Source organism: Perca fluviatilis, chromosome 17, assembly GCF_010015445.1.
Source record: "Perca fluviatilis chromosome 17, GENO_Pfluv_1.0, whole genome shotgun sequence".
Lineage (NCBI taxonomy): Eukaryota > Metazoa > Chordata > Actinopteri > Perciformes > Percidae > Perca > Perca fluviatilis.
In genome coordinates this window covers 35,848,359-35,873,952 of record NC_053128.1, presented here as the reverse complement: position 1 = coordinate 35,873,952, position 25,594 = coordinate 35,848,359, and the positions used below count along the sequence as shown (strand labels likewise).

Sequence of the window (25,594 nt, the reverse complement as noted above, 5' to 3'; positions counted from 1 at the left end):
TCCCTTTCTATCCAAACTATCACTAACTAGTCAAAAGAAGACTCCTGCTCAGTCTTTATGAGCTTTCCCTTTCTATCTAACTATCACTAACTAGTCAAAAACAAGACTCCTGCTCGTCTTTATAGAGCTTTCCCTTTCTATAACTATCACTAACTAGTTAAAAACAAGAGACTCCTGCTCAGTCTTTATAAGCTTTCCCTTTTATCTAACTATCACTAACTAGTTAAAACAAGACTCCTGCTCAGTCTTTATAGGGCTTTCCCCTTTCTATCTAACTATCACTAACTAGTTAAAACAAGACTCCTGCTCAGTCTTTATGGGCTTTCCATTTCTATCTAACTATCACTAACTAGTCTAAAAACAAGACTCCTGCTCAGTCTTTATGAGCTTTCCCTTTCTATCTAACTATCACTAACTAATTAAAACAAGACTCCTGCTCAGTCTTTGGAGCTTTCCCTTTCTATCTAACTATCACTAACTAGTCAAAAAACAAGACTCCCTGCTCAGTCTTTATGAGCTTTTCCCTTTCTATCTAACTATCACTAACTAGTCAAAAAACAAGACTCCCTGCTCAGTCTTTATGAGCTTTCCCTTTCTATCTAACTATCACTAACTAGTCCAAAACAAGACTCCTGCTCAGTCTTTATGAGCTTTCCCTTTCTATCTAACTATCACTAACTAGTCTAAAACAAGACTCCTGCTCAGTCTTTATGAGCTTTCCCTTTCTACCTTTTCTAACTATCACTAACTAGTTAAAACAAGACTCCTGCTCAGTCTTTATGAGCTTTTCCCTTTCTATCTAACTATCACTAACGAGTTAAAACAAGACTCCTGCTCAGTCTTTATGAGCTTTCCCTTTCTATCTAACTATCACTAACTAGTTAAAACAAGACTCCTGCTCAGTCTTTATGAGCTTTCCATTTCTATCTAACTATCACTAACTAGTCACAACCCCACCCCACAAAAACCCCCCCCCCCCCCCCACCACAAACACCCAAACCACACCCCCCCCCACCAACACACAAAACAACACCCCCCAAACAACCCAACACAAACAAGACTCCTGCTCAGTCTTTATGAGCTTTCCCTTTCTATCTAACTATCACACTACTAATTAAAACAAGACTCCTGCTCAGTCTTTAAGAGCTTTCCCTTTCTATCTAACTATCACTAACTAGTCAAAAACAAGACTCCTGCTCAGTCTTTATGAGCTTTCCCTTTCTATCTAACTATCACTAACTAGTCTAAAACAAGACTCCTGCTCAGTCTTTATGAGCTTTCCCCTTTCTATCTAATAACTATCACTAACTAGTCAAAAACAAGACTCCTGCTCAGTCTTTATTGAGCTTTCCCTTTCTATCTAACTATCACTAACTAGTTAAAACAAGACTCCTGCTCAGTCTTTGAGGCTTTCCCTTTCTATCTAACTATCACTAAATCAGTCTAAAAACAAGACTCCTGCTCAGTCTTTATGAGCTTTCCCTTTCTATCTAACCATCACTAACTAGTTAAAACAAGACTCCTGCTCAGTCTTTATGAGCTTTCCCTTTCTATCTAACTATCACTAACTAGTCTAAAACAAGACTCCTGCTCAGTCTTTATGAGCTTTCCCTTTCTATCTATCACTAACTAGTCAAAAACAAGACTCCTGCTCAGTCTTTATGAGCTTTCCCTTTCTATCTAACTATCACTAACTAGTTAAAACAAGACTCCTGCTCAGTCTTTATGAGCTTTCCCTTTCTATCTAACTATCACTAACTAATTAAAACAAGACTCCTGCTCAGTCTTTAAGAGCTTTCCCTTTCTATCTAACTATCACTAACTAGTCTAAAACAAGACTCCTGCTCAGTCTTTATGAGCTTTCCCTTTCTATCTAACTATCACTAACTAGTCAAAACAAGACTCCTGCTCAGTCTTTATGAGCTTTCCCTTTCTATCTAACTATCACTAACTAGTCTAAAACAAGACTCCTGCTCAGTCTTTATGAGCTTTTCCCTTTCTATCTAACTATCACTAACTAGTTAAAACAAGACTCCTGCTCAGTCTTTGCTGAGCTTTCCATTTCTATCTAACTATCACTAACTAGTCTAAAACAAGACTCCTGCTCAGTCTTTATGAGCTTTCCCTTTCTATCTAACTATCACTAACCAATTAAAACAAGACTCCAGCTCAGTCTTTAAAGAGCTTTCCCTTTTATCTAACTATCACTAACTAGTCAAAAACAAGACTCCTGCTCAGTCTTTATGAGCTTTCCATTTTCTATCTAACTATCACTAACTAGTCAAAACAAGACTCCTGCTCAGTCTTTATGAGCTTTCCCTTTCTATCTAACTATCACTAACTAATTAAAACAAGACTCCTGCTCAGTCTTTAAGAGCTTTCCCTTTCTATCTAACTATCACTAACTAGTCAAAAACAAGACTCCTGCTCAGTCTTTATGAGCTTTCCCTTTCTATCTAACTATCACTAACTAGTCAAAAACAAGACTCCTGCTCAGTCTTTATGAGCTTTCCCTTTCTATCTAACTATCACTAACTAGTTAAAACAAGACTCCTGCTCAGTCTTTATGAGCTTTCCCTTTCTATCTAACTATCACTAACTAGTTAAAAACAGACTCCTGCTCAGTCTTTAAGAGCTTTCCCTTTCTATCTAACTATCACTAACTAGTCAAAAACAAGACTTCTCCTCAGTCTTTATGAGCTTTCCCTTTCTATCTAACTATCACTAACTAGTCTAAAACAAGACTCCTGCTCAGTCTTTATGAGCTTTCCCTTTCTATCTAACTATCACTAACTAATTAAAACAAGACTCCTGCTCAGTCTTTATGAGCTTTCCCTTTCTATCTAACTATATAACTAGTCTAAAACAAGACTCCTGCTCAGTCTTTAGGAGCTTTCCCTTTCTATCTAACTATCACTAACTAGTCAAAAAACAAGACTCCTGCTCAGTCTTTATGAGCTTTCCCTTTCTATCTAACTATCACTAACTAGTTAAAACAAGACTCCTGCTCAGTCTTTAAGAGCTTTCCCTTTCTATCTAACTATCACTAACTAGTCTAAAACAAGACTCCTGCTCAGTCTTTGAGAGCTTTCCCTTTCCTATCTAACTATCACTAACGAAGTTAAAACAAGACTCCTGCTCAGTCTTTAAGAGCTTTCCCTTTCTATCTAACTATCACTAACTAGTCTAAAACAAGACTCCTGCTCAGTCTTTAAGAGCTTTCCCTTTCTATCTAACTATCACTAACTAGTCTAAAACAAGACTCCTGCTCAGTCTTTATGAGCTTTCCCTTTCTATCTAACTATCACTAACTAGTCTAAAACAAGACTCCTGCTCAGTCTTTATGAGCTTTCCCTTTCTATCTAACTATCACTAACTAGTCTAAAACAAGACTCCTGCTCAGTCTTTATGAGCTTTCCCTTTCTATCTAACTATCACTAACTAGTCTAAAACAAGACTCTGGGGCCTCATTTATAAAATCTGTTACGCAAGAAAAAGTTGTGTGAAGCAGGGTGAAATTTGTTGTTGCAATATTCCTCACAAAAGTTGGGATTTATAAAGAATTTCCACGTGTAAAGATGTTCCCAGTTTTCGGCAACCGTTTGACCATGCGTGTGATCGTGCGTAATGCTCCCAAGGTTTCGTAGACTGTGTTTTGGTGAACTCTGATGGTCTCCCTGTTTTCCTGAACCCACCAATCCCGTTCTTTCCAAGCCGACCCAGAGCCAGTCGCGTGGTGGGGAGGGGTTAGGGCATCCCCCCCACCACGCAGCTGACGCTAAAGGAGACGTTTAGCGTCAATAAGAACGACAAAGGCACCTGACCAGACGACCGTATATTTTACCAGATGGGAATCTGTTGATGAGAGCACACTCTAACTTTTAATAATAAAGAAAGATTATGCTATTTATTATTTATTCTAACTCAAACTCATTGGCCTTGGCTCATTTTCTGTGAAGGACATAAAAAATAACTTATTTTCAATGACTGCCACGGGGTTACACACACACACACACACAACTATTACATATGAGGTGTTTGGATCTACTGGACCTGAGGTAATAATTGTAGGTGCTATGAAACTTAACTGTGCGTTCTCCTCCTAACTGGGTCTGTGTGTGTGTGTGTTTGTGTGTGTGTGTGTTTGTTTGTTGTGTGTGTGTGTGTGTGTGTGTGTGTGTGTGTGTGTGTCTGCTGTATGTGGGCTGTCTGATTGTAGGTGTCTGTGTGTGCAGTAATGTTGTCTTTCTGCAACTGTTATTCCCACACAAAGTTATAAAATTGTTACATTTCTAGCACTTTCACCTGTTCTGATTAAGTTCTAAGAAATAAGCACCAATAATGATATTGAATTTCCGTTGAATTTCCTTATTTTCTCACAAAAAACGAAAATGATCATATGATCATAAATTGTGATCTCCGGAAAGGGGTAAATGGCAAATATGAACCATAAATGATGTATGTATCATTGGTAATGAGATAAATCAGTTACATTACATTATTAAGTTTGTGTAACAACAATATGAACACTACACAAGGGTTAAGGCTTCCCAACACACATCCATCTCACAGTCACTGAATCGGGTTTTCCCCATTTTTCCGTTTGGTGATCAAGGGCTCCTTTCAAGGCTGGAATATTCACTGATTGATTAACATGGACCTTGTTAGGACGACCTTGGGGAGGGCGTGAAGGCTCGTGCGACCATAACTAACGTAACGTCTCGTATTTATAATTAGAGTGTGGTCCAGTGTGCACCGCAAGGTGTTATAAATCAGAATATTGTTTTTGCGTATGAAAATTCTGATTTTTTGGCGCACAAAATCTTTCAGAATAGAATCTACGCACAGTTTTATAAATGAGGCTGAGTGTGTGTGTGTGTGTGTGTGTGTGTGTGTGTGTGTTTTCCTCAGGAAGTTTTCCTCACCACTGATAAACGCTCTTTGGGGGACTTTTTGAAATTGTTGGGTCTTGTGTTCAGGGCGTTTCCAGTTTAAAGGTTCCTTTGACTGACTTTGACTTGAACCCAGCTTGTGTCGCAGTTAGTTCATAAGCTGCCTGATGTGTGATTGGTTTCTCTGGTCATGTGATTTCAGAGAAACGACTCAGAGTTGGTACTTAAAGCTGAGAGGACAGACAGAGAGAGGACAGACAGAGAGAGGACCGAGAGAGACAGACAGAGAGAAGACATTTTCAGATCTGCTTCACCTTCATCTCTTCTCCAACAGGTAAGAACCACCAAACCTCTTCATCACACGGAGACCATGTAATACTGCTAAATACTGTCTGATATACTGCAGTTTACAGAGTAGTGCAAGGTAGTTAAGGTAGTTGAGGTTTAAAGTTCTTTATTCATATTTTTAAATCATGTTAATCTGAATGAGATTATTTTCCTTATCTCCTCAGAGAAGTTATTTAGTTACAGTTTCTCACAGCCAGACTCCATAAGAGGAAGAAAAGAGCAACTTAGTGGCCGGGTTGGTTCAGGGGTAGAGCAGGCGCACATCTACTGAGAGGTTTATGCCTCAACGCAGAGGTCCCGGGTTAGACTCCGACCTGGGATGATTTCCTGCATGTTTCTACATGTATAAAGTAGCATAATTACAATAAGACATAAATAATACATGTATAAAGTAACATAGTTACAATAAGACATAAATAATACATGTATAAAGTAACATAGTTACAATAAGACATAAATAATACGTGAAGTATAAAGTAAGATTAGGGTAAAAAGATAGTTTCAGAAATTACCCGTTAAATTAGAGATGCTGTATTTAGAGAATGTCCTCATGATGGATATCTGTGTGTGTGTCTGTGTGTCTGTGTGTGTGTGTGTGTGTGTGTGTGTGTGTGTGTGTGTGTGTGTGTGTGTGTGTGTGTGTGTGTGTGTGTGTGTGTGTGTGTGTGTGTTTGTTTGTTTGTGTGTTTGTCTGTGTGTATGTGTGTGTGTGTGTGTGTGTGTGTGTGTGTGTGTGTCTGTGTGTGTGTGTGTGTGTGTGTGTGTGTGTGTGTGTGTGTGTGTGTGTGTGTGTGTGTGTAATGATAACATCTTTTTTGTTGCTAGTTGAGTCAGTGAATATCTGAAGAAAGATGAAATAGTGAAATATATATATATATATAACTTTCCAAGAGTAATTCCAGAGATTAATCCACGATTGAACGGCTATCAGCCAATAAGATAAGCCAAGAGGGAGGGACTTGTATTGCGTGTTGGAGGAGCCGAGTCCAGGAGGCCTAGGGGCCCCTAGAGACCCCATGGAGGTCCCTGGAGATCCCGGGAGGCCCTATAGAGGTCCCTGGAGGCCCCTATAGGCCCCTTGGAGGTCCCTGGAGGCCCTATAGAGGTCCCTGGAGGCCCGTAGGCCCCTCAGGTCCCTGGAGGCCCTATAGAGGTCCCTGGAGGCCCCTAGAGGCCCCTGGAGGTCCCTGGAGGCCCTATAGAGGTCCCTGGAGTTCTGGGAGGCCCTATAGAGGTCCCTGGAGTTCCCGGAGGCCCTATAGAGGTCCTTGGAGGTCCCTGGAGGCCCTATAGAGGTCCCTGGAGTTCCCGGAGGCCCTATAGAGGTCCCTGGAGTTCCCTGGAGGCCCTATAGAGGTCCCTGGAGTTCCCTGGAGGCCCTATAGAGGTCCTTGGAGGTCCCTGGAGGCCCTATAGAGGTCCCTGGAGTTCCCGGAGGCCCTATAGAGGTCCCTGGAGTTCCCGGAGGCCCTATAGAGGTCCCTGGAGGCCCCTGGAGGCCAGGATGCAGTTTGATTAGTTTATCTGGTCATGTGATTTCAGAGAAACGACTCAGAGGCTGATCAGAAGGACAGAGAGAGGACGTGAGGACAGGAGGACTCAGAGCTCAGAGGTGCTGGACCTGCATCAACTTACAGGTCAGAACACACACACACACATACACACACACATACACACACACACACACACACACACACACACACACACACACATACACACATACACACACATACACACACACATACACACATACATACACACACATACACACGCACACACACATACACACACATACACACATACATACACACACATACACACTCTCACACACACACATATATAAACACACACACACACAGACAGACACACACACTGACACACACACACACATGCACACACATGCACACAGCAACCTGTAAACCTTCTGATGAAGATCTGACTGTCATCAGAAGACTAAATATATATTCAGTGATGTCATCAGAAGACTAAATATATATTCAGTGATGTCATCAGAAGACTAAATCTATATTCAGTGATGTCATCAGAAGACTAAATATATATTCAGTGATGTCATCAGAAGACTAAATATATATTCAGTGATGTGATGATGTAACCATGGTAGCTGATCTTAGATGTTCAGGATTTGTTCACGTTGACCCAACACAGTTTCTAAAGAAGAGGCTGGAAACTCTCCACATATCACACACACTAGATTAGTTATGAAGGATTATATATGAACAATGTTACATATTTATTAACTCTCCACATATCACACACACTAGATTAGTTATGGAAGGGTTATATATGAACCATGTTACATATTTATTATCTCTCCACATATCACACACACTAGATTAGTTATGGAAGGATTATATATGAACCATGTTACATATTTATTAACTCTCCACATATCACACACACTAGATTAGTTATGAAGGATTATATATGAACCATGTTACATATTTATTATCTCTCCACATATCACACACACTAGATTAGTTATGAAGGATTATATATGAACCATGTTACATATTTATTATCTCTCCACATATCACACACACTAGATTAGTTATGAAGGATTATATATGAACCATGTTACATATTTATTATCTCTCCACATATCACACACACTAGATTAGTTATGAAGGATTATATATGAACCATGTTACATATTTATTAACTCTCCACATATCACACACACTAGATTAGTTATGAAGGATTATATATGAACCATGTTACATATTTATTAACTCTCCACATATCACACACACTAGATTAGTTATGGAAGGATTATATATGAACCATGTTACATATTTATTATCTCTCCACATATCACACACACTAGGTTAGTTATGAAGGATTATATATGAACCATGTTACATATTTATTAACTCTCCACATATCACACACACTAGATTAGTTATGAAGGATTATATATGAACCATGTTACATATTTATTAACTCTCCACATATCACACACACTAGATTAGTTATGAAGGATTATATATGAACCATGTTACATATTTATTAACTCTCCACATATCACACACACTAGATTAGTTATGAAGGATTATATATGAACCATGTTACATATTTATTAACTCTCCACATATCACACACACTAGATTAGTTATGGAAGGATTATATATGAACCATGTTACATATTTGTTAACTCTCCACATATCACACACACTAGATTAGTTATGGAAGGGGTAACACTTTACAATAAGGTACACAAAAAAATAGGAAGTTAATGATTGGTTACTGTTTTTGAAAGGGTAGTTTCCCTTTTTCAGAAGGGTAGTTACACTTTTTTACAAGGGTAACGAATTGAAAAAGGCTAACTAACCATTCGTTACCCTTCTGAAAAAGGGTAACTACCCTTCTTTCAAAAACAATAACTAATCATTAACTACCTATTTTTTTGTGTACCTTATTGTAAAGTGTTACCGGAAGGATTATATATGAACCGTGTTACATATTTATTAACTCTCTGGCTCTTTCTATTTTCATAGCTGTGAATAATAATCTCTGGAGACGATTTAAGGCCCGGTGCCTTAACCGATACTTTTTAAGAAAGTTAAGACCATGTGTGTGTGTGTGTGTGATTCTGTGTGTGTGTGTTTATTCTGATGGTGTGTGTCTCTTCCTGTCTCCACAGAGCCTTTCTGATCATATCAGATCCCAGTTTGATGTAAAGTCATCGGTTTGAATTAATGGACAAAACTGTTACCATGGCAACGTAAGTATTACTTGCTAAGACACAGTGTTAAACACTGCTGGATAACATTTTACTACATGATGATACAATTCACCACACAAGAGAGGTTTACTTATAAATGTTAACTATCTATAAGAATAATTCATAATAGATAATAATAATTTGTTTGTGGAAGAAAGGATTGATTGATTGGTTGATTGATTGATTGATTAATTGATTTGAATCTAAAGACAATCTGAGGTAGACCGACCCCGAGCTCTGAGGATGTGAAACGACATTTTCTGTTCCGGTAATAGACAAAAGTCTGTATGAAATCAACCTGGTTTTAAAAAAACAAACCGGAAAAATACTACATTACCCACAATCCTAAGCCTAACTTTGATGTCTCTGATTGGTCCAACTCGGGGTTACCATGGAAATGTTTATCGTACGGCTACAGTGAGCTTCTACCATCAAAGTCTCTGATAGTTACTGTAAACAGTCTTGGTCCTTTGACTTTTTTGCTGTTTACAAAATGTTTTTTGCACCAAATCAAATGTTTTATGTTCCTGATTCCTCTCGTAGCTGGTTGTCATGGTTCCCGGGTTAAAACTCTTTATATCAGCATTTAATTAAATATCAACAGAGATATTGAACAGAGGGAAAGACTTCCAGAGGCAGGGCTGATCAGAAAATGGGCGGTCACTGTTGAGCTCTATACTGGTTATAGAGATCACACACATTAATTATTCTTCAAATCATAAACATTGATATTCACTGATCGAGTTCATTTGCAAACAGCATAAATAATGTATAAAGCAATAAACAACCTGCTACCTCGTTTTACACCCTCTGATGTACAACAGGAGTCAAAAGGGAGCCGAGAGAATTTCTTTTTCATATCTTTGCATGTCATGCATTTTATTACCCAATATTTCATAAATTCCTCATATAAGTTATTAAGAGAAGATGCACAGCATCTGGGAGCAATAACGCTGCCTCTAACCCTTCATCGCCAGCTTAGAAAGATGTTGGAATATAATAGTTAAATGTTAAAATCATTCAGACCGTTTACCCAATGTCGTTGGGGCACCAGCAAAAATCAAGTTTTGTAGCAAAGGACAGACTATATTGAACTGCATCTTGTTTTCTGCACAACAACATAATCACTTTCTAATTTAACAAATCTATAATTTATAAAATCTGCAAATATGTTTGATACATAATCTAATGTGTAACACAGTCTTATAGAGTGCTGCTCGGTTGTCTTTCTGGTGCTCTTCATGTCTAATATCTTTCTGATACATTTCTCTTGTGTTATTCTTTTACACAACTAAGATTATAGAGGTGTAAAGAATTATGTAAACAGAGAGACACAACAATTCTGAGAAAAATTACTCTATATTACATGGTAGTGCTCAACGAGTGAAATGACACCAAACGCACCGTTTTATGGGAACGTACACAGAGCATGACAAAGATGACGTCATTGTTTATTGTCGTGCAAACACTGTTGCCCTGGTCTTTGAACATCTGCAGACTGAATCTGATGCTATACAGTCACAGCTGTTCATCTCAAACTGGTTATAAATGCTGAAAAACCAAAGTTATGCTGTTTTCTAACAAAAAGAAGGTGTCAGCAGTTCTCCCTTTGAGGAATAAACCTCTTTATACCAACTGAGCTAACCGACGCCCACATTCATACCTTCCTGAGGGGTTTTGGTTTCATCTAACCTCAATAGATTACATTATGACATTACTGGTCTACATCATTACCACTATTACTGCTTTGAACCAGTCTCTAATGTACCAATTCATGTTTTGAGTTCTGCTCTTTACTTTTCTACAGGAACACCTCATCCAAATATGACAACATCCCCTACAAAGATCTTATCCATTCAGGATCTCCTGCTGTCTACCAGCTGATACCAAAGAAAGAGAAGATTGGAACTCTGACAAGAATGACTCTTGGTGTAAAAACTCAAAACAAGGAAAACAAAACCATCTTACTTGTTGGTGAAACAGGAGCAGGAAAATCTACTCTGATCAACGCTCTGGTCAACTACGCCATGGGAGTGGAGTGGGAGGATGATGTCTGGTTTAAGATCGTAGAGGAGGAGAAGAAAAGTCAATCAGAAAGTCAGACATCAGATGTGATCGTGTACCAGATCTTTGGTTTTGAAGGTAAACCTCTGCCCTACTCTCTGACCATCATTGATACTCCTGGATACGGAGACACCAGAGGGATCGAACATGACATGAACATCATGGAAAGATTATTAGACTTGTTCCGTTCAAAGGATGGAGTTCATGAGATTGATGCAGTGGGTCTGGTGCTGACAAGCAGTGTGAATCGACTGAGTGACCGTCAGAGGTACATCTTTGATTCAATGGTTTCTCTGTTTGGAAAAGACATAGAGAAGAACATTGTCGCTCTCATCACACACTCAGATGGAAGAACACCTAAAAATGCTCTGCAAGCTCTCGAGGATGCAAAGATTAAATGTGCCAGAGATGAGAAGAATCAGCCTGTTCACTTCCTGTTTAATAACTGCCAGAATGAAGACAGGACAGAGAACATGAGAGCTCTTAAATATGCAGATGAAACAACAACAGAAGAAATGAATCAGTTCAGAAACTTTCTGGTAAAAACTGAACCTCAGAGATTGGAGACAACCGTGAATGTCCTGAACGAGCGAATCAGCCTGACAGCCTGCATCAACAACCTGCAAGACAGAATTGAGTTGATTGATCTAAAGAAAACAGAGATCCAACAGACTCAGGATGGTCTGAAGATGTATGAACGAGAGATGAAGAACAATGAGAAGTTCACTGTAGAAGTTGATGTGCCCTACAAAGATAAAGAACGTATTGATGGTGGGATGTGGTTGTTGGTGTTCTATAATGGAGCAACCTGCTGTACAAAGTGTGAGGAGACCTGTCACTATCCATGCACAACGGCCTGTAAACCAGAACACTGTGATGTCATGAAAAATGGCCACTGCACTGAATGTACCGGGAAGTGTCCTGCATCAGATCATGTTAAAGAAAAGTGGAAGTATGTGAACAAGACAAAAACAGTAAAACTAACTTTAAAAGATGTTAAAGCGAAGTATGAAAATAATAAAGAAGAGAATGAAAAGCAAGGGAACCTTTTGGAAACTCTTCAGAGAGAGAAGGAATCCCTTGAAGCAGATAAAACAGCTTTGCTGTATGAAGCGTACCAGCATGTTGTCACACTGGAGGAGATCGCCCTGAATGTGGTTTCACTGTCTACTTATGTCCACCTGGACTTCCTGATTGAGGAGATGGAGAAGAAAAATGACACAGAGAAGGTCAACCATCTAAGACAAATAGAAAGTCTAAAATATGAAGGATTACAGGCAGGAGCAAAGTACATGTATAATGCAATATCTCAAATGGTCAAAAGAGGATGGAAAAAATGGGTAAAGTAGTTTCCCATGAGTACATGGTTTTGTATAAATCTGGTGTTAAAGGTTACTTTCATTAAATATTTAAGGAAGTAATTTAAGATGATTTTTTGAAATGTTTAAAATCAGCTTGATGAGAGAGAGAGAGAGAGAGAGAGAGAGCAAGAGAGAGAGAGGGAGAGAGATATTTGAACCTGAGCCACTGCCCAGGACTAATGGTTGCCCCAGACTGCCACTGGCTTTAGATCGCGTTCATTTTTCTCCTCTTTCATATCAATTAGTCCAACCTTTTTTATTTTTTTAATTTTTTTTATTTAAACATGAAAAAAATATTAAACATGATGTTTCCTTCCCTGTTAGTCAGTTTGTACGCAGAAGATGTTTTCTAATCTTGACTCAGACACAAAAAATTCTGCTGTTTCACACTTCAGTCATAAAATCTAATGTTTCTTTCATTTGATGTATATTATAATCAATATATGTGATTATATATGATATACACTGGTGTCTTCATGTGTATTCATGCTTAATGACTAGTTATAATATTTCAGAAGACAAAAACATGTTAATCCATTTATGTTGTACTTTGTTTTGTTTTTATTTTGAGTGATTAAATATATTCTTAGTAAATATATATTTGAAGAAGAGGGTAGTGTGAGTGGTGACTGGTAGCTGGAGAGGTACCAGTCATCCTCCTGGAAACTACCTAACTGATCGCTGTGCTGTGCATCTTAATCCATATTAATGCATCTACATCTACATCTTCCTGTGTGTGTGAAGCAACAACAAAAAAATTAAGATATCTTTTCAAGAAGGCTAATAAGTTCTTTATTATATTCTGTTGTTGCTCCTGGAATAATATCATGATTGATTTGTAGTTTTCTGTGAATCATTAATAAAATGATAAAATAAAATAAAATGTCTGCTTGATGAAACCAGTTTGTTCAGAGTGTCTTCACTGGATCATCAGCAGCCTTATGAATCTGTTGAACTTTCTACTAAACCTTCTTCAGTTAACATGTATTTCTCTTTTTTATGTTAATGATATCATCAGCAGCTTTTTGAGTTTTTTTCTTTCTTCAAGAAAAGTCTATTTCTCTTTGTTATGCCATATTTATGTTATATATTATCATATATATATTCAGATATATACATACAAATTTCAGGTCAAACCCAATAAAACTTGTGATCTTTAGTATTTGATATCAAACATTGTTGATATTAAATAATTGGAGGACGTAGAGACAGAAACTCCACCTTTTGGTAATGTTTCCTTTCATGTTTCAGTTGTACCTCAAGACATGATCAGCCAATCAGAAAACACTCCTATTATTATTATTATTATTATTATTATTATTATTATTATTATTATTATTATTATTATATAAATACAGAAGATAATCAGTTAGGGAGTCTGATAACTGACGATATGAAACAAAGATTATTATCCAATCAGAAAGAAGATTAGAACATGTTTTATTTGGTGACTCCTTTTGTCTCCGTAGGTTTCTCTGTTTCTATTTAGTATTTTATTGGTTGTTATGCTGATTATGTCTCATTGTTTTAAACTGGGTTGTTATTAAAAAGTGTCCTAAAGTCAATAAAGTTTTCTTTATTTGAAGGAGAAGATAAACCAGCAGTGATGTTTCCTTTTGACCAGCAGGTGGTGAAAGAAACTAACTGAAGCTGAAACACCCTCTGGAGCATGGAAATGATACATCCTTTATAGTTTACATAGTTTAATAACATGTACATATCATCACTGTCAAATATAAGTCTAAGCACGCTGTTAATAAACTGTCATATCATCTACCTCATAAAGAAACCGCTTACATTAATCATCCCATATTTATTCCAGCAGCCTTTGCACTCGGCACTATTGTCTTACTCTTAACAAAGTCCATTGTTGTTGTTGGTTAATATATATATATATATATATATATATATATATAGAGAGAGAGAGAGAGAGAGAGAGAGAGAGAGAGTATTGTCTATCTCTTGACCCCTTGTGTTGTCTTCAGATCAAATTTGACCCGTTTTCAAAATATGTATATCAGAAATATGAGTTTCTTTTTATCTACCTAGTTTTAATAACCCCAAAATAACATGGATGATTCTTTACAAGTAAACTAAAGTACATTTTGGGTGTTTTATTCAATGTTTGGAAACAGTCTCCTCACTGAACGTTGACATATACTGTATACGTCTGTGATCATCTTTCCATTATATATAATATTAGTCTAAATAATTCAAAATTTCTGTTTTTTTCAAGTCAAGAATTAGGTCATTTCCTATAAATGAGGTTTAATGACGCATGAAATTCCAAAAATAAGTGTAAAACTTGATAATAAGTTTGTTAGTGGTGTTTATACATGGTAGTGAAAAGAAGAGTTAAACTTCAAAAAAGCACCAAAAGTGTTGAAAAAAAGAGACAAAAACATCAGAAAAAAGTGTTGATCTCCAGTTTTGACCGGGGGACCCGTGTCCAAGGTCGAATGGAAGACAACACAAGGGTTAACAAGGTCTATTGTTGTTGTTGTTTAATATATATAGTTATATGTATATCTTTATGTCAGGGACAAAGCAATGAGGGAGAACAGGAGTTTTGATTGAAAGAGATTTTTTATTGACCTTAAAAATGCTAAACAATATAAACCAAGAACTTAATATCTGGGCATTTTAACAGATGTCAACAATATAATATACTCAAAATATCAACAACAAAACAGGATGTGAACTAAACAAACTGACCTGATTGAATCAGACACAAGGGGACATATATATACTGGTTGGGACAAACCAAAGGACACAGAAGGGGAAACAGAGATCCCCCTCCACAACATGGCAGCACATGGTATGGCTGGATTAACAGGCCTCAGGATATAACAGTCCTTCTTCACCTTTGGCCTGGCCTTTTCTCCCCCAGGAAGGACCGGCCCTCCAGCATGGTAACAAAGAACAAAACATGATGATTAATATAACACAACAATGATTATTTAACCCTACAATTTAAAATGTGTTCACTCCATTTAAACAGTGTAAGGCTCAAATACATATGTAGATTATAAATCAAATGACCAGTGTTTAGACTACTTTAGTGAGCATGAATAGTTTGGGGTGTGGCTGACTGTAAAGTTAACCTGTGTACTAAACAGAATAGGGGGACATTGTGTACAGTGTTACCATTGCTGGCTGTTGTTACCATGTGGAGCTTTTGGCCATCACACTGTAAAAAGTAGTTAAATGTTGGTCTGTCTTTGTTCATCTGAGCTGTGGGTCTGGTTCTGGATGGAGGTTACATCGACAGCAACCAAAAACCAGAGTCAGATTTCTTGTATTTGTTCACAAACTATAAAGATATTCAGAACTTATATGGAAATTTGGGGGAAATGTTTGGTTCACCCCAACTAAACTACCATCATTGTCTTCATCACTGAAATCTTTTCTCTTATGAAAGTGGGAAATACTGTTTGAAAATATTTCTGATAAAACATAAATCTCACCTTTGTGTTGCCTGTCAAAGTTAGTTTTTGATAGACATTAAAAGTTGCCGTTTCCTTCTTTCTGATTTCCAAATGTCTCTGAGACAGTTTGTGTGAAATCGTGACCACAGAGCATCCTCCCTCCCTTCCTGTTTACTGATGATTTGAATTCAAACAGTTTTTCTTAAACCATGTGACCCCAGATGGTCCTCCTCCCTCTCTACTGATATACTGTATCAACTGTTCTCTTCTCTCTCTGCCTCCTCTACATCACAGACCAACAACACATGTAAGAACACTTTGGAACTGGAAATACTTTAAAATGATCAGATCAGGAGGAAATACGAGATTGACATAACTAATAACTGAACATACTGCCTTAGATTTATATGATTTATTATTTTCTTTCTTCCAGACAGTGTCTGTAGTCACCACGTCACCAAGCTTCAGGAACTTCAGATCCATTTCTCTGGACCTCGTTCTGGGTTAACCAGGACTTCAAAAACACAGGTATGTATCACAGGTTGGAGGGTTTTCTGCTGAATCAGTCTGTCTTCCTGTTTACATCAGCTACTGCTCTGCTCCTGAGATCAACTGACCTTTCCTATCGGTCATTGTTGAGCTCTATACCGGTTACAGGGATCACACACATTAAATATTATTCAAATCATAAACATTGATATTCACTGATCTGGTTCATTTTCAAACATCACAAATAATGTATAAATCAATAAACAACCTACTCCCTGGTTTTACACCCACTGATGTACAACAGGGGTCAAAAGTGACCAAAGTGAGCATTTTCGTCCTTCTGAGCGCCTTTATGCTTCACATTCACAATCATAGATATACTATATTTATGATCACAACGCCATATCTTTCTCCCCTCCATGTAGAGTCTGGTCCTGGAGTTGGACTTTATATTCATGTAGTCTGGTCCTGTAGTTGGACTTTATATTCATGTAGAGTCTGGTCCTGTAGTTGGACTTTATATTCATGTAGTCTGGTCCTGGAGTTGGACTTTATATTCATGTAGAGTCTGGTCCTGGAGTTGGACTTTATATTCATGTAGTCTGGTCCTGTAGTTGGACTTTATATTCATGTAGAGTCTGGTCCTGGAGTTGGACTTTATATTCATGTAGTCTGGTCCTGGAGTCAGACTTATATTCATGTAGTCTGGTCCTGGAGTTGGACTTTATATTCATGTAGAGTCTGGTCCTGTAGTTGGACTTTATATTCATGTAGAGTCTGGTCCTGGAGTTGGACTTTATATTCATGTAGTCTGGTCCTGTAGTTGGACTTTATATTCATGTAGACTCTGGTCCTGGAGTTGGACTTTATATTCATGTAGTCTGGTCCTGGAGTCAGACTTATATTCATGTAGAGTCTGGTCCTGGAGTTGGACTTTATATTCATGTAGTCTGGTCCTGTAGTTGGACTTTATATTCATGTAGTCTGGTCCTGTAGTTGGACTTTATATTCATGTAGAGTCTGGTCCTGGAGTTGGACTTTATATTCATGTAGTCTGGTCCTGGAGTTGGACTTTATATTCATGTAGAGTCTTGTCCGGGAGTTGGACTTTATATTCATGTAGTCTGGTCCTGTAGTTGGACCTTATATTCATGTAGAGTCTGGTCCTGGATCTGGACTTTATATTCATGTAGTCTGGTCCTGGAGTTGGACTTTATATTCATGTAGTCTGGTCCTGGAGTCAGACTTATATTCATGTAGTCTGGTCCTGGAGTTGGACTTATATTCATGTAGAGTCTGGTCCTGGAGTTGGACTTTATATTTTGAGTCTGGTCCTGAGTTGGACTTTATATTCATGTAGAGTCTGGTCCTGAGTTGGACTTATATTCATGTAGAGTCTGGTCCTGTGAGTCTTTATATTCATGTAGAGTCTGGTCCGGGAGTTGGACTTTATATTCATGTAGTCTGGTCCTGGAGTTGGACTTTATATTAATGTAGAGTCTGGTCCTGGAGTTGAACTTTATATTCATGTAGTCTGGTCCTGTAGTTGGACCTTATATTCATGTAGAGTCTGGTCCTGTAGTTGGACCTTATATTCATGTAGAGTCTGGTCCTGTAGTTGGACTTTATATTCATGTAGAGTCTGGTCCTGGAGGTGGACTTTATATTCATGTAGTCTGGTCCTGGAGTTGGACTTTATATTCATGTAGAGTCTGGTCCTGGAGTTGGACTTATATTCATGTAGAGTCTGGTCCTGTAGTTGGACCTTATATTCATGTAGAGTCTGGTCCTGGAGGTGGACTTTATATTCATGTAGTCTGGTCCTGGAGTTGGACTTTATATTCATGTAGAGTCTGGTCCTGGAGTTGGACTTATATTCATGTAGAGTCTGGTCCTGGAGTTGGACTTTATATTCATGTAGAGTCTGGTCCTGGATCTGGACTTTATATTCATGTAGTCTGGTCCTGTAGTTGGACCTTATATTCATGTAGAGTCTGGTCCTGGAGTTGGACTTTATATTCATGTAGTCTGGTCCTGTAGTTGGACTTTATATTCATGTAGAGTCTGGTCCTGTAGTTGGACTTTATATTCATGTAGTCTGGTCCTGGAGTTGGACTTTATATTCATGTAGAGTCTGGTCCTGGAGTTGGACTTTATATTCATGTAGTCTGGTCCTGTAGTTGGACTTTATATTCATGTAGAGTCTGGTCCTGGAGTTGGACTTTATATTCATGTAGTCTGGTCCTGGAGTCAGACTTATATTCATGTAGTCTGGTCCTGGAGTTGGACTTTATATTCATGTAGAGTCTGGTCCTGTAGTTGGACTTTATATTCATGTAGAGTCTGGTCCTGGAGTTGGACTTTATATTCATGTAGTCTGGTCCTGTAGTTGGACTTTATATTCATGTAGACTCTGGTCCTGGAGTTGGACTTTATATTCATGTAGTCTGGTCCTGGAGTCAGACTTATATTCATGTAGAGTCTGGTCCTGGAGTTGGACTTTATATTCATGTAGTCTGGTCCTGTAGTTGGACTTTATATTCATGTAGTCTGGTCCTGTAGTTGGACTTTATATTCATGTAGAGTCTGGTCCTGGAGTTGGACTTTATATTCATGTAGTCTGGTCCTGGAGTTGGACTTTATATTCATGTAGAGTCTTGTCCGGGAGTTGGACTTTATATTCATGTAGTCTGGTCCTGTAGTTGGACCTTATATTCATGTAGAGTCTGGTCCTGGATCTGGACTTTATATTCATGTAGTCTGGTCCTGGAGTTGGACTTTATATTCATGTAGTCTGGTCCTGGAGTCAGACTTATATTCATGTAGTCTGGTCCTGGAGTTGGACTTATATTCATGTAGAGTCTGGTCCTGGAGTTGGACTTTATATTCTTGAGTCTGGTCCTGGAGTTGGACTTTATATTCATGTAGAGTCTGGTCCTGGAGTTGGACTTATATTCATGTAGAGTCTGGTCCTGGAGTTGGACTTTATATTCATGTAGAGTCTGGTCCGGGAGTTGGACTTTATATTCATGTAGTCTGGTCCTGGAGTTGGACTTTATATTAATGTAGAGTCTGGTCCTGGAGTTGAACTTTATATTCATGTAGTCTGGTCCTGTAGTTGGACCTTATATTCATGTAGAGTCTGGTCCTGTAGTTGGACCTTATATTCATGTAGAGTCTGGTCCTGGAGTTGAACTTTATATTCATGTAGTCTGGTCCTGTAGTTGGACTTTATATTCATGTAGAGTCTGGTCCTGGAGGTGGACTTTATATTCATGTAGTCTGGTCCTGGAGTTGGACTTTATATTCATGTAGAGTCTGGTCCTGGAGTTGGACTTATATTCATGTAGAGTCTGGTCCTGTAGTTGGACCTTATATTCATGTAGAGTCTGGTCCTGGAGGTGGACTTTATATTCATGTAGTCTGGTCCTGGAGTTGGACTTTATATTCATGTAGAGTCTGGTCCTGGAGTTGGACTTATATTCATGTAGAGTCTGGTCCTGGAGTTGGACTTTATATTCATGTAGAGTCTGGTCCTGGATCTGGACTTTATATTCATGTAGTCTGGTCCTGTAGTTGGACCTTATATTCATGTAGAGTCTGGTCCTGGAGTTGGACTTTATATTCATGTAGTCTGGTCCTGGAGTTGGACTTTATATTCATGTAGAGTCTGGTCCTGGAGTTGGACTTATATTCATGTAGAGTCTGGTCCTGGAGTTGGACTTTATATTCATGTAGAGTCTGGTCCTGGAGTTGGACTTTATATTCATGTAGAGTCTGGTCCTGGAGTTGGACTTTATATTCATGTAGTCTGGTCCTGGAGTTGGACTTTATATTCATGTAGTCTGGTCCTGTAGTTGGACTTTATATTCATGTAGAGTCTGGTCCTGGAGTTGGACTTTATATTCATGTAGTCTGGTCCTGGAGTTGGACTTTATATTCATGTAGTTCTGGTCCTGGAGTTGGACTTTATATTCCTGTAGAGTCTGGTCCTGGATCTGGACTTTATATTCATGTAGAGTCTGGTCCTGGATCTGGACTTTATATTCATGTCACTGCAGCAGAGATATTCAGCTCTAATTACTCTCACATCTCTGTTTTTATTCTCAGTTTAGGTTGAAGAAACCAGAGTTCTCCTCTAAATGTTGATCATAGTGACGTCCTGAGGGAGGAAAGGCTTTCTGTGTCTGGTTGAGTCCCCCAGAGGACAGCAGCTGAAACAGGCTGGGTCCAGGCTCTCCTGTGATTGGCTCTTCTGATCATGTGATTCAGAAACTACTCTGAAGCTGAGAGACTGGCTGGGTGAGCGTACTACCTGAAGACCAAAAGGTAAGAAAGAGCTGATTTTAAAAAGCTGACAGCCAGCAGGAAGACTTGATGTGTTCATCAGCAGAGAGGAGACAGAGAGAGAAAAGGTAAAGTTAGTTTTAGTTAAAGTTAAAGACAGACTGAAGTGGAACAGAGACTGAAACACAGAGAGGCCTGCTGTCAGTCCACATCATCAGAATAGGATTTAAAGTCAAACTACTCATTCTGCACTATCTTATATATCACTTACCGTATTTATTTACACATATATATAAAATAAAACAATCTGACACTTTTGACCTTTTTTGACAGTTTTGAGTCTTTTTTGACCCTTTTTAGGGAGATGTAGTTTGGTTATAAGAAGTGAAGTTTAGGCTCATGTTAAAGACTTGATATCCTGCTGATAGATGTCCTGTTTTCTCTCTAAAGATCTTTGAGATGACACTCTGTGACTGAAACTCTAGTTAGAAACAGGAACAGGAAGCCTTCCAGCTGCTCTGCTGTGTTACGTCTCGTCCTTCTCTTTTTGGATGAAAAAGATGCAATCTGTCCTGACTGTTTCTGGGCTGGTCCCAGTAGAGTAGAAGGCTCTCTCTGGGTCAGAGCACTAACAGAGAAAAAGACAGTAAATTAATGCAGCAAGTACATATTACATTATTTTTTCACAGCCCTTTGTTACATAAAAAGAACGTAATTGTATTATGTATTTGTTACATAAGACTAATTGTCCTTTTCCAGATGCTCAGAGCTATTTGTCAACAGTCCAAAGTAAAAGTCCTGGGGACCATGTGTCAGGGTGGACATAACAAGTAATCACTTCTGTTTCTTCTGCTGTTATAATACATCGGGAGGATGCAGTAATGATGTTGTGAGATGTCATGGAGCAATAATAATGAAGCAAGATATTCCAGACCGCATCTTGCCACATTATATCCTGCACATATTGACTATAAGATGTTTTCTATAAAAGACGAGAAGATGAAGAAATGATGTATGCAACACAATGTTAAGAAACTGGAGGCAGCGTTTATCTGGTGCTGTTGGTTTTGGGGGTTGTGTAGTTTTCTTTTTGCATCGTTTGTGTATCTGTTTGTGTTGTATGTGGTTGTGTTGTGTGTATGTGGTTGTGTTGTGTATATATGGTTGTGTTGTGTGTGTTTCGTTGTGTGTATGTGGTTGTGTTGTGTGTGTGGTTGTGTGTGTATGTTGTGTGTATTTGGTTGTGTGTGTATGTGGTTGTGTTGTGTGTGTTTGGTTGTGTTGTGTGTATTTGGTTATGTGTATGTGGTTGTGTTGTTTGTGTGTGTATATAGTTATGTTGTGTGTATTTGATTGTGTGTGTATGTGGTTGTGTTGTGTTTGTTTGGTTGTGTTGTGTGTATTTGCAGCGTGTTTGCTAAATGCTGCTGATGTAAGTTAATATATATTTCCCTCATTATATATGTATTTGGTTGTGTTGTGTGTATATAGTTGTGTTGTGTGTATATGGTTGTGTTGTGTGTATGTAGTTGTGTGTATGTGGTTGTGTCGTGTGTATTTGCAGCGTGTTTGCTAAATGCTGTACATGTAAGTTAATATTAGATATTTCCCTCTCATTATATAAACTGTATATGAATATTACTAACTCTGAAATAAACCAAATGTATCTTTTAAAAGCTGTAATGTTGAGAAGTTCTGTTGGTGGGAATGGAGAGAAGCTGCAGCAGAGTGTACCTGAGTGGAGCTGGGAGGAAACACCTGTGTGTGTGTGTGTGTGTGTGTGTGTGTGTGTGTGTGTGTGTGTGTGTGTGTGTGTGTGTGTGTGTGTGTGTGTGTGTGTGTGTGTGTGTGTGTGTGTGTGTGTGTGTGTGTGTGTGTGTGTGTGTGTGTGTTTATTCTGATGATGTGTGTCTCTTCCTGTCTCCACAGTTTGATTTAAAGTCAGCTTCTTCATCTCTCTGAAGAGGAGATCTCAACACTCCAGGAGGACGAAGAGTCCTGAAGATGGCCTTGGTTCCAAGAAGAGGAAGGAGCATAGACCTCTCTCCTCATCTCTCTGAATTAATGTACAAACTTAAATATCATGCAGCTTCATCCATGAGAGAGTTTGACCGCAGAGAACAGAAGATGAGACAGATTGTTAGAAAGTTTAGGGAGATCCCTGATGAAGTCAGAAAGATGCAGAAGAGAACAGATGAAGTCAAAAGACTAGTAACTGGTGTACTAGTAGTCTCAGCCATTATCATGCCAATTGGCTTACTTGCAGGCAGAGCAGTAGTAGCAGAAGCAACATTATGGCCAAGTGCAGCAGCAGCAGCAGTAATCACAACGGTAGGAACAATAGGATCAGTACTAGCAGCAGGATCAGCCATTGTTGTTGCTTGTGCAAATGTAACAAAAGGGATATCAGAGAATGGAAGTATAAATAAAGTAAAACAACTGGGGAAAGAGTTCATGGAGATGGTTGAACCGCTGAAGAATGACCTGGAAGAAATAATGAGGATGTGTGAGGAGTTGGAGCAAAGATCAGCTGAACGTCAGGCTGGAATCACTCTGACAGACATGGAGGACTTTCAATGGATAGTGTCTGAACTGGGAAGAAGTGACGGAGTATTGTCTACTATGTGGAAATTCTTCACGCCTACCGCGACCCCTGAAGAGGACAGAAAGTTAAGAGACTCCATCATCCAGTCAGCTGATCTCTCTCAGAAAGTCATCGATGACTTGAAGAAGATGAAGGAAGAACTCAAAGACTTCACAGAACAGTGACCATACACGCTGCAGTCTGAAGTAAGGATTAATGAGCCGTGTAGTAACATAGCAGCACCACAAGATGGCACCTGATGTACCGGGTGGGAACCCTGCACATGTTCCACAATAAAAGCCTGGATAGAAACTACATGATTCTGTCCAGAGGGCTTTTATTTTGAAACAGGAAGTGTTGAGTTTGTTCTAACAGCATCATGCAGAAACATTTTTTTTCTTTGTTCTGATTTATTAGAATGAGATGTTTATATCAGCTGGATATTTGTCTGTGTTTATCTCTTTTTTTCTTGTTAATTGACAAAATAGTTTACAGTATAAAGTCAGAAAAGGTTTTTTATCATAGTGATGAATTTTTTTTTTTTTTTTTTTTTAAATAAAAATTTTTTTTTTTTATATTTTTTTTTTTTTTATTTTTTTTTTTTTTTTTTTTTTTTTTTTTTTTATTTTTTTTTTTATTTTTATTTTTTTTTTTTTTTTATTTTTTTATTTTTTTTAAAATTTTTAATTAGAATTTGAGTGGAATATAGATTATTTATAGGTTTTTTTTTTAAGAAGAAAAAAAAAAAAAATTATTTTTTTTTAAATTTTTTTTTTTTTCCAAAATAAATACAATTTCAGGGCCTCAGAATTTTGTAGCAAATGGTGAATATTTTTTTGGGGACTTTTCCTATAAATGAGGTTTATTGACCATGAATTCCAAAAATAAGTGTAAAACTTGGTAATACGTTTGTTAGTGGTGTTTTATACATGGTAGTGAAAGGAAGCATTAAACGTCAAAAAAAGCGCCAAAACATTGAAAAAAGAGACAAAAGCCTCAGAAAAAGTGTTGATTTCCAGTTTTGACCGGGAGGACCATCGTGCGGTCGAATGGAAGACAACACAAGGGTTAACAAGGTCCATTGTTGTTGTTGTTTATTATATATAGTTATATTTCTATATTCATTTCAGGGCCAAAGCAATGATGAGACAGATTGTTAGAAAGTTTAGGGAGATCCCTAAGGAAGTGAGAAAGATGCAGGAGAGAACAGATAAAGTCAGAAGAGTAGGAACTGGTGCACTAGAAGTCTCAGCCATTGGCATGCCAATTGGCTTACTTGCAGGCAGAGCAGTAGTAGCAGGAGCAGCAGGATGGACAGGAGTAGCATCAGCCTTTGTAGCAACATTATGGCCAAGTGCAGCAGCAGCAGCAGCAGCAGCAGCAGCATCAGTAATCGCAAGAAGATGAAGGAAGAACTCAAAGACTTCACAGAACAGTGAACATACACGCTGCAGTCTGAAGTAAGGATTAATGAGCTGTGTAGTAACGTAGCAGCACCACAAGATGGCAACAGCTGCATCTGATGCACCGGGTGGGAACCCTGCACATGTTTCACAATAAAAGCCTGGATAGAACCCTGCACATGTTTCACAATAAAAGCCTGGATAGAAACTACAGGATTCTGTCCAGAGGGCTTTTATTTTGAAACAGGAAGTGTTGAGTTTGTACTAACAGTATCATGCAGAAACATTTTCTTTCTTTTTTCTGATGTATTAGAATGAGATGATGTTTATATAAGCTGGATATTTGTGTATGTTTATCTCTTTTTTTCTTAGTTGTACCTTGTGTAGAGGTATCTGCATGGGCGTAGGACTGGAGGGGGGGGCTGAGTACCCAGGGGCCTCATGTGAGGAGGGCCCAAAAAGATGCTAGAATGAATAGCTGTGGATGCGAGGAGGGGCCCATAGAAAATGCCTTTCTACGGGGGCCCAGAATGTTGTGCTACACCCGTAGGGAATCTGATAAACTAAATCTCTTTATGATGATGGGTGTCTCCTGTTTTGTTTGTTTTTAGACAAATGTTTTTATGGTTTTTTTCAATTACAGATTTTTTGGGGGACTTTTCCCTTTATTAGGTAGTGACAGTGGATAGGCAGAAAAGGGGAGAGGGATGGGGGATGACACGCAGCAAAGGGCAGCAGGTGGGATTCTAAACCGGGCCCCTGCAGGACTCAGTCTACATGGAGCATTGGCTAAGTTTTCTGTCTTTGTATTACAATACAAAGACAGAAAACTTAGCCAACCCTATGTTGGCTGAGTTTTCTGTCTTTGTATTACAATACAAAGACATAAAACGGAACAAACAAGGCACATCAATAAGTAGAAAATAGATGTTGGTGGTATGTTTGACTGTTACTATGGTAACTCTCATCATGGCGTTTAAGGAGAAGAAAAGGATG

At 38.4% G+C, this 25,594-nt stretch overlaps 3 protein-coding genes across 4 annotated transcripts in view; all 3 read left to right on the top strand.

Moving 5' to 3' along the window:
• The window catches only part of LOC120545322 (molybdopterin synthase catalytic subunit), a 346,107-nt gene that overhangs the window by 161,971 nt on the left and 158,542 nt on the right, over positions 1–25,594 (top strand). The gene's annotated exons all lie outside the window — the stretch shown is intronic.
• LOC120545279 (immune-associated nucleotide-binding protein 12-like) lies at positions 5,104–12,617 on the top strand. The gene is made up of 4 exons (XM_039779478.1): positions 5,104–5,226; positions 6,783–6,877; positions 8,902–8,982; positions 10,790–12,617. The coding sequence occupies exons 3-4, from the start codon at positions 8,957–8,959 to the stop codon at positions 12,393–12,395; spliced, it is 1,632 nt and encodes a 543-aa protein (XP_039635412.1). The 5' UTR covers positions 5,104–5,226; positions 6,783–6,877; positions 8,902–8,956; the 3' UTR covers positions 12,396–12,617.
• Positions 20,528–23,678, top strand: LOC120545312. The gene is made up of 2 exons (XM_039779558.1): positions 20,528–20,653; positions 22,541–23,678. Exon 2 carries the CDS (start codon positions 22,616–22,618, stop codon positions 23,378–23,380), a length of 765 nt encoding a protein of 254 aa, XP_039635492.1. The 5' UTR covers positions 20,528–20,653; positions 22,541–22,615; the 3' UTR covers positions 23,381–23,678.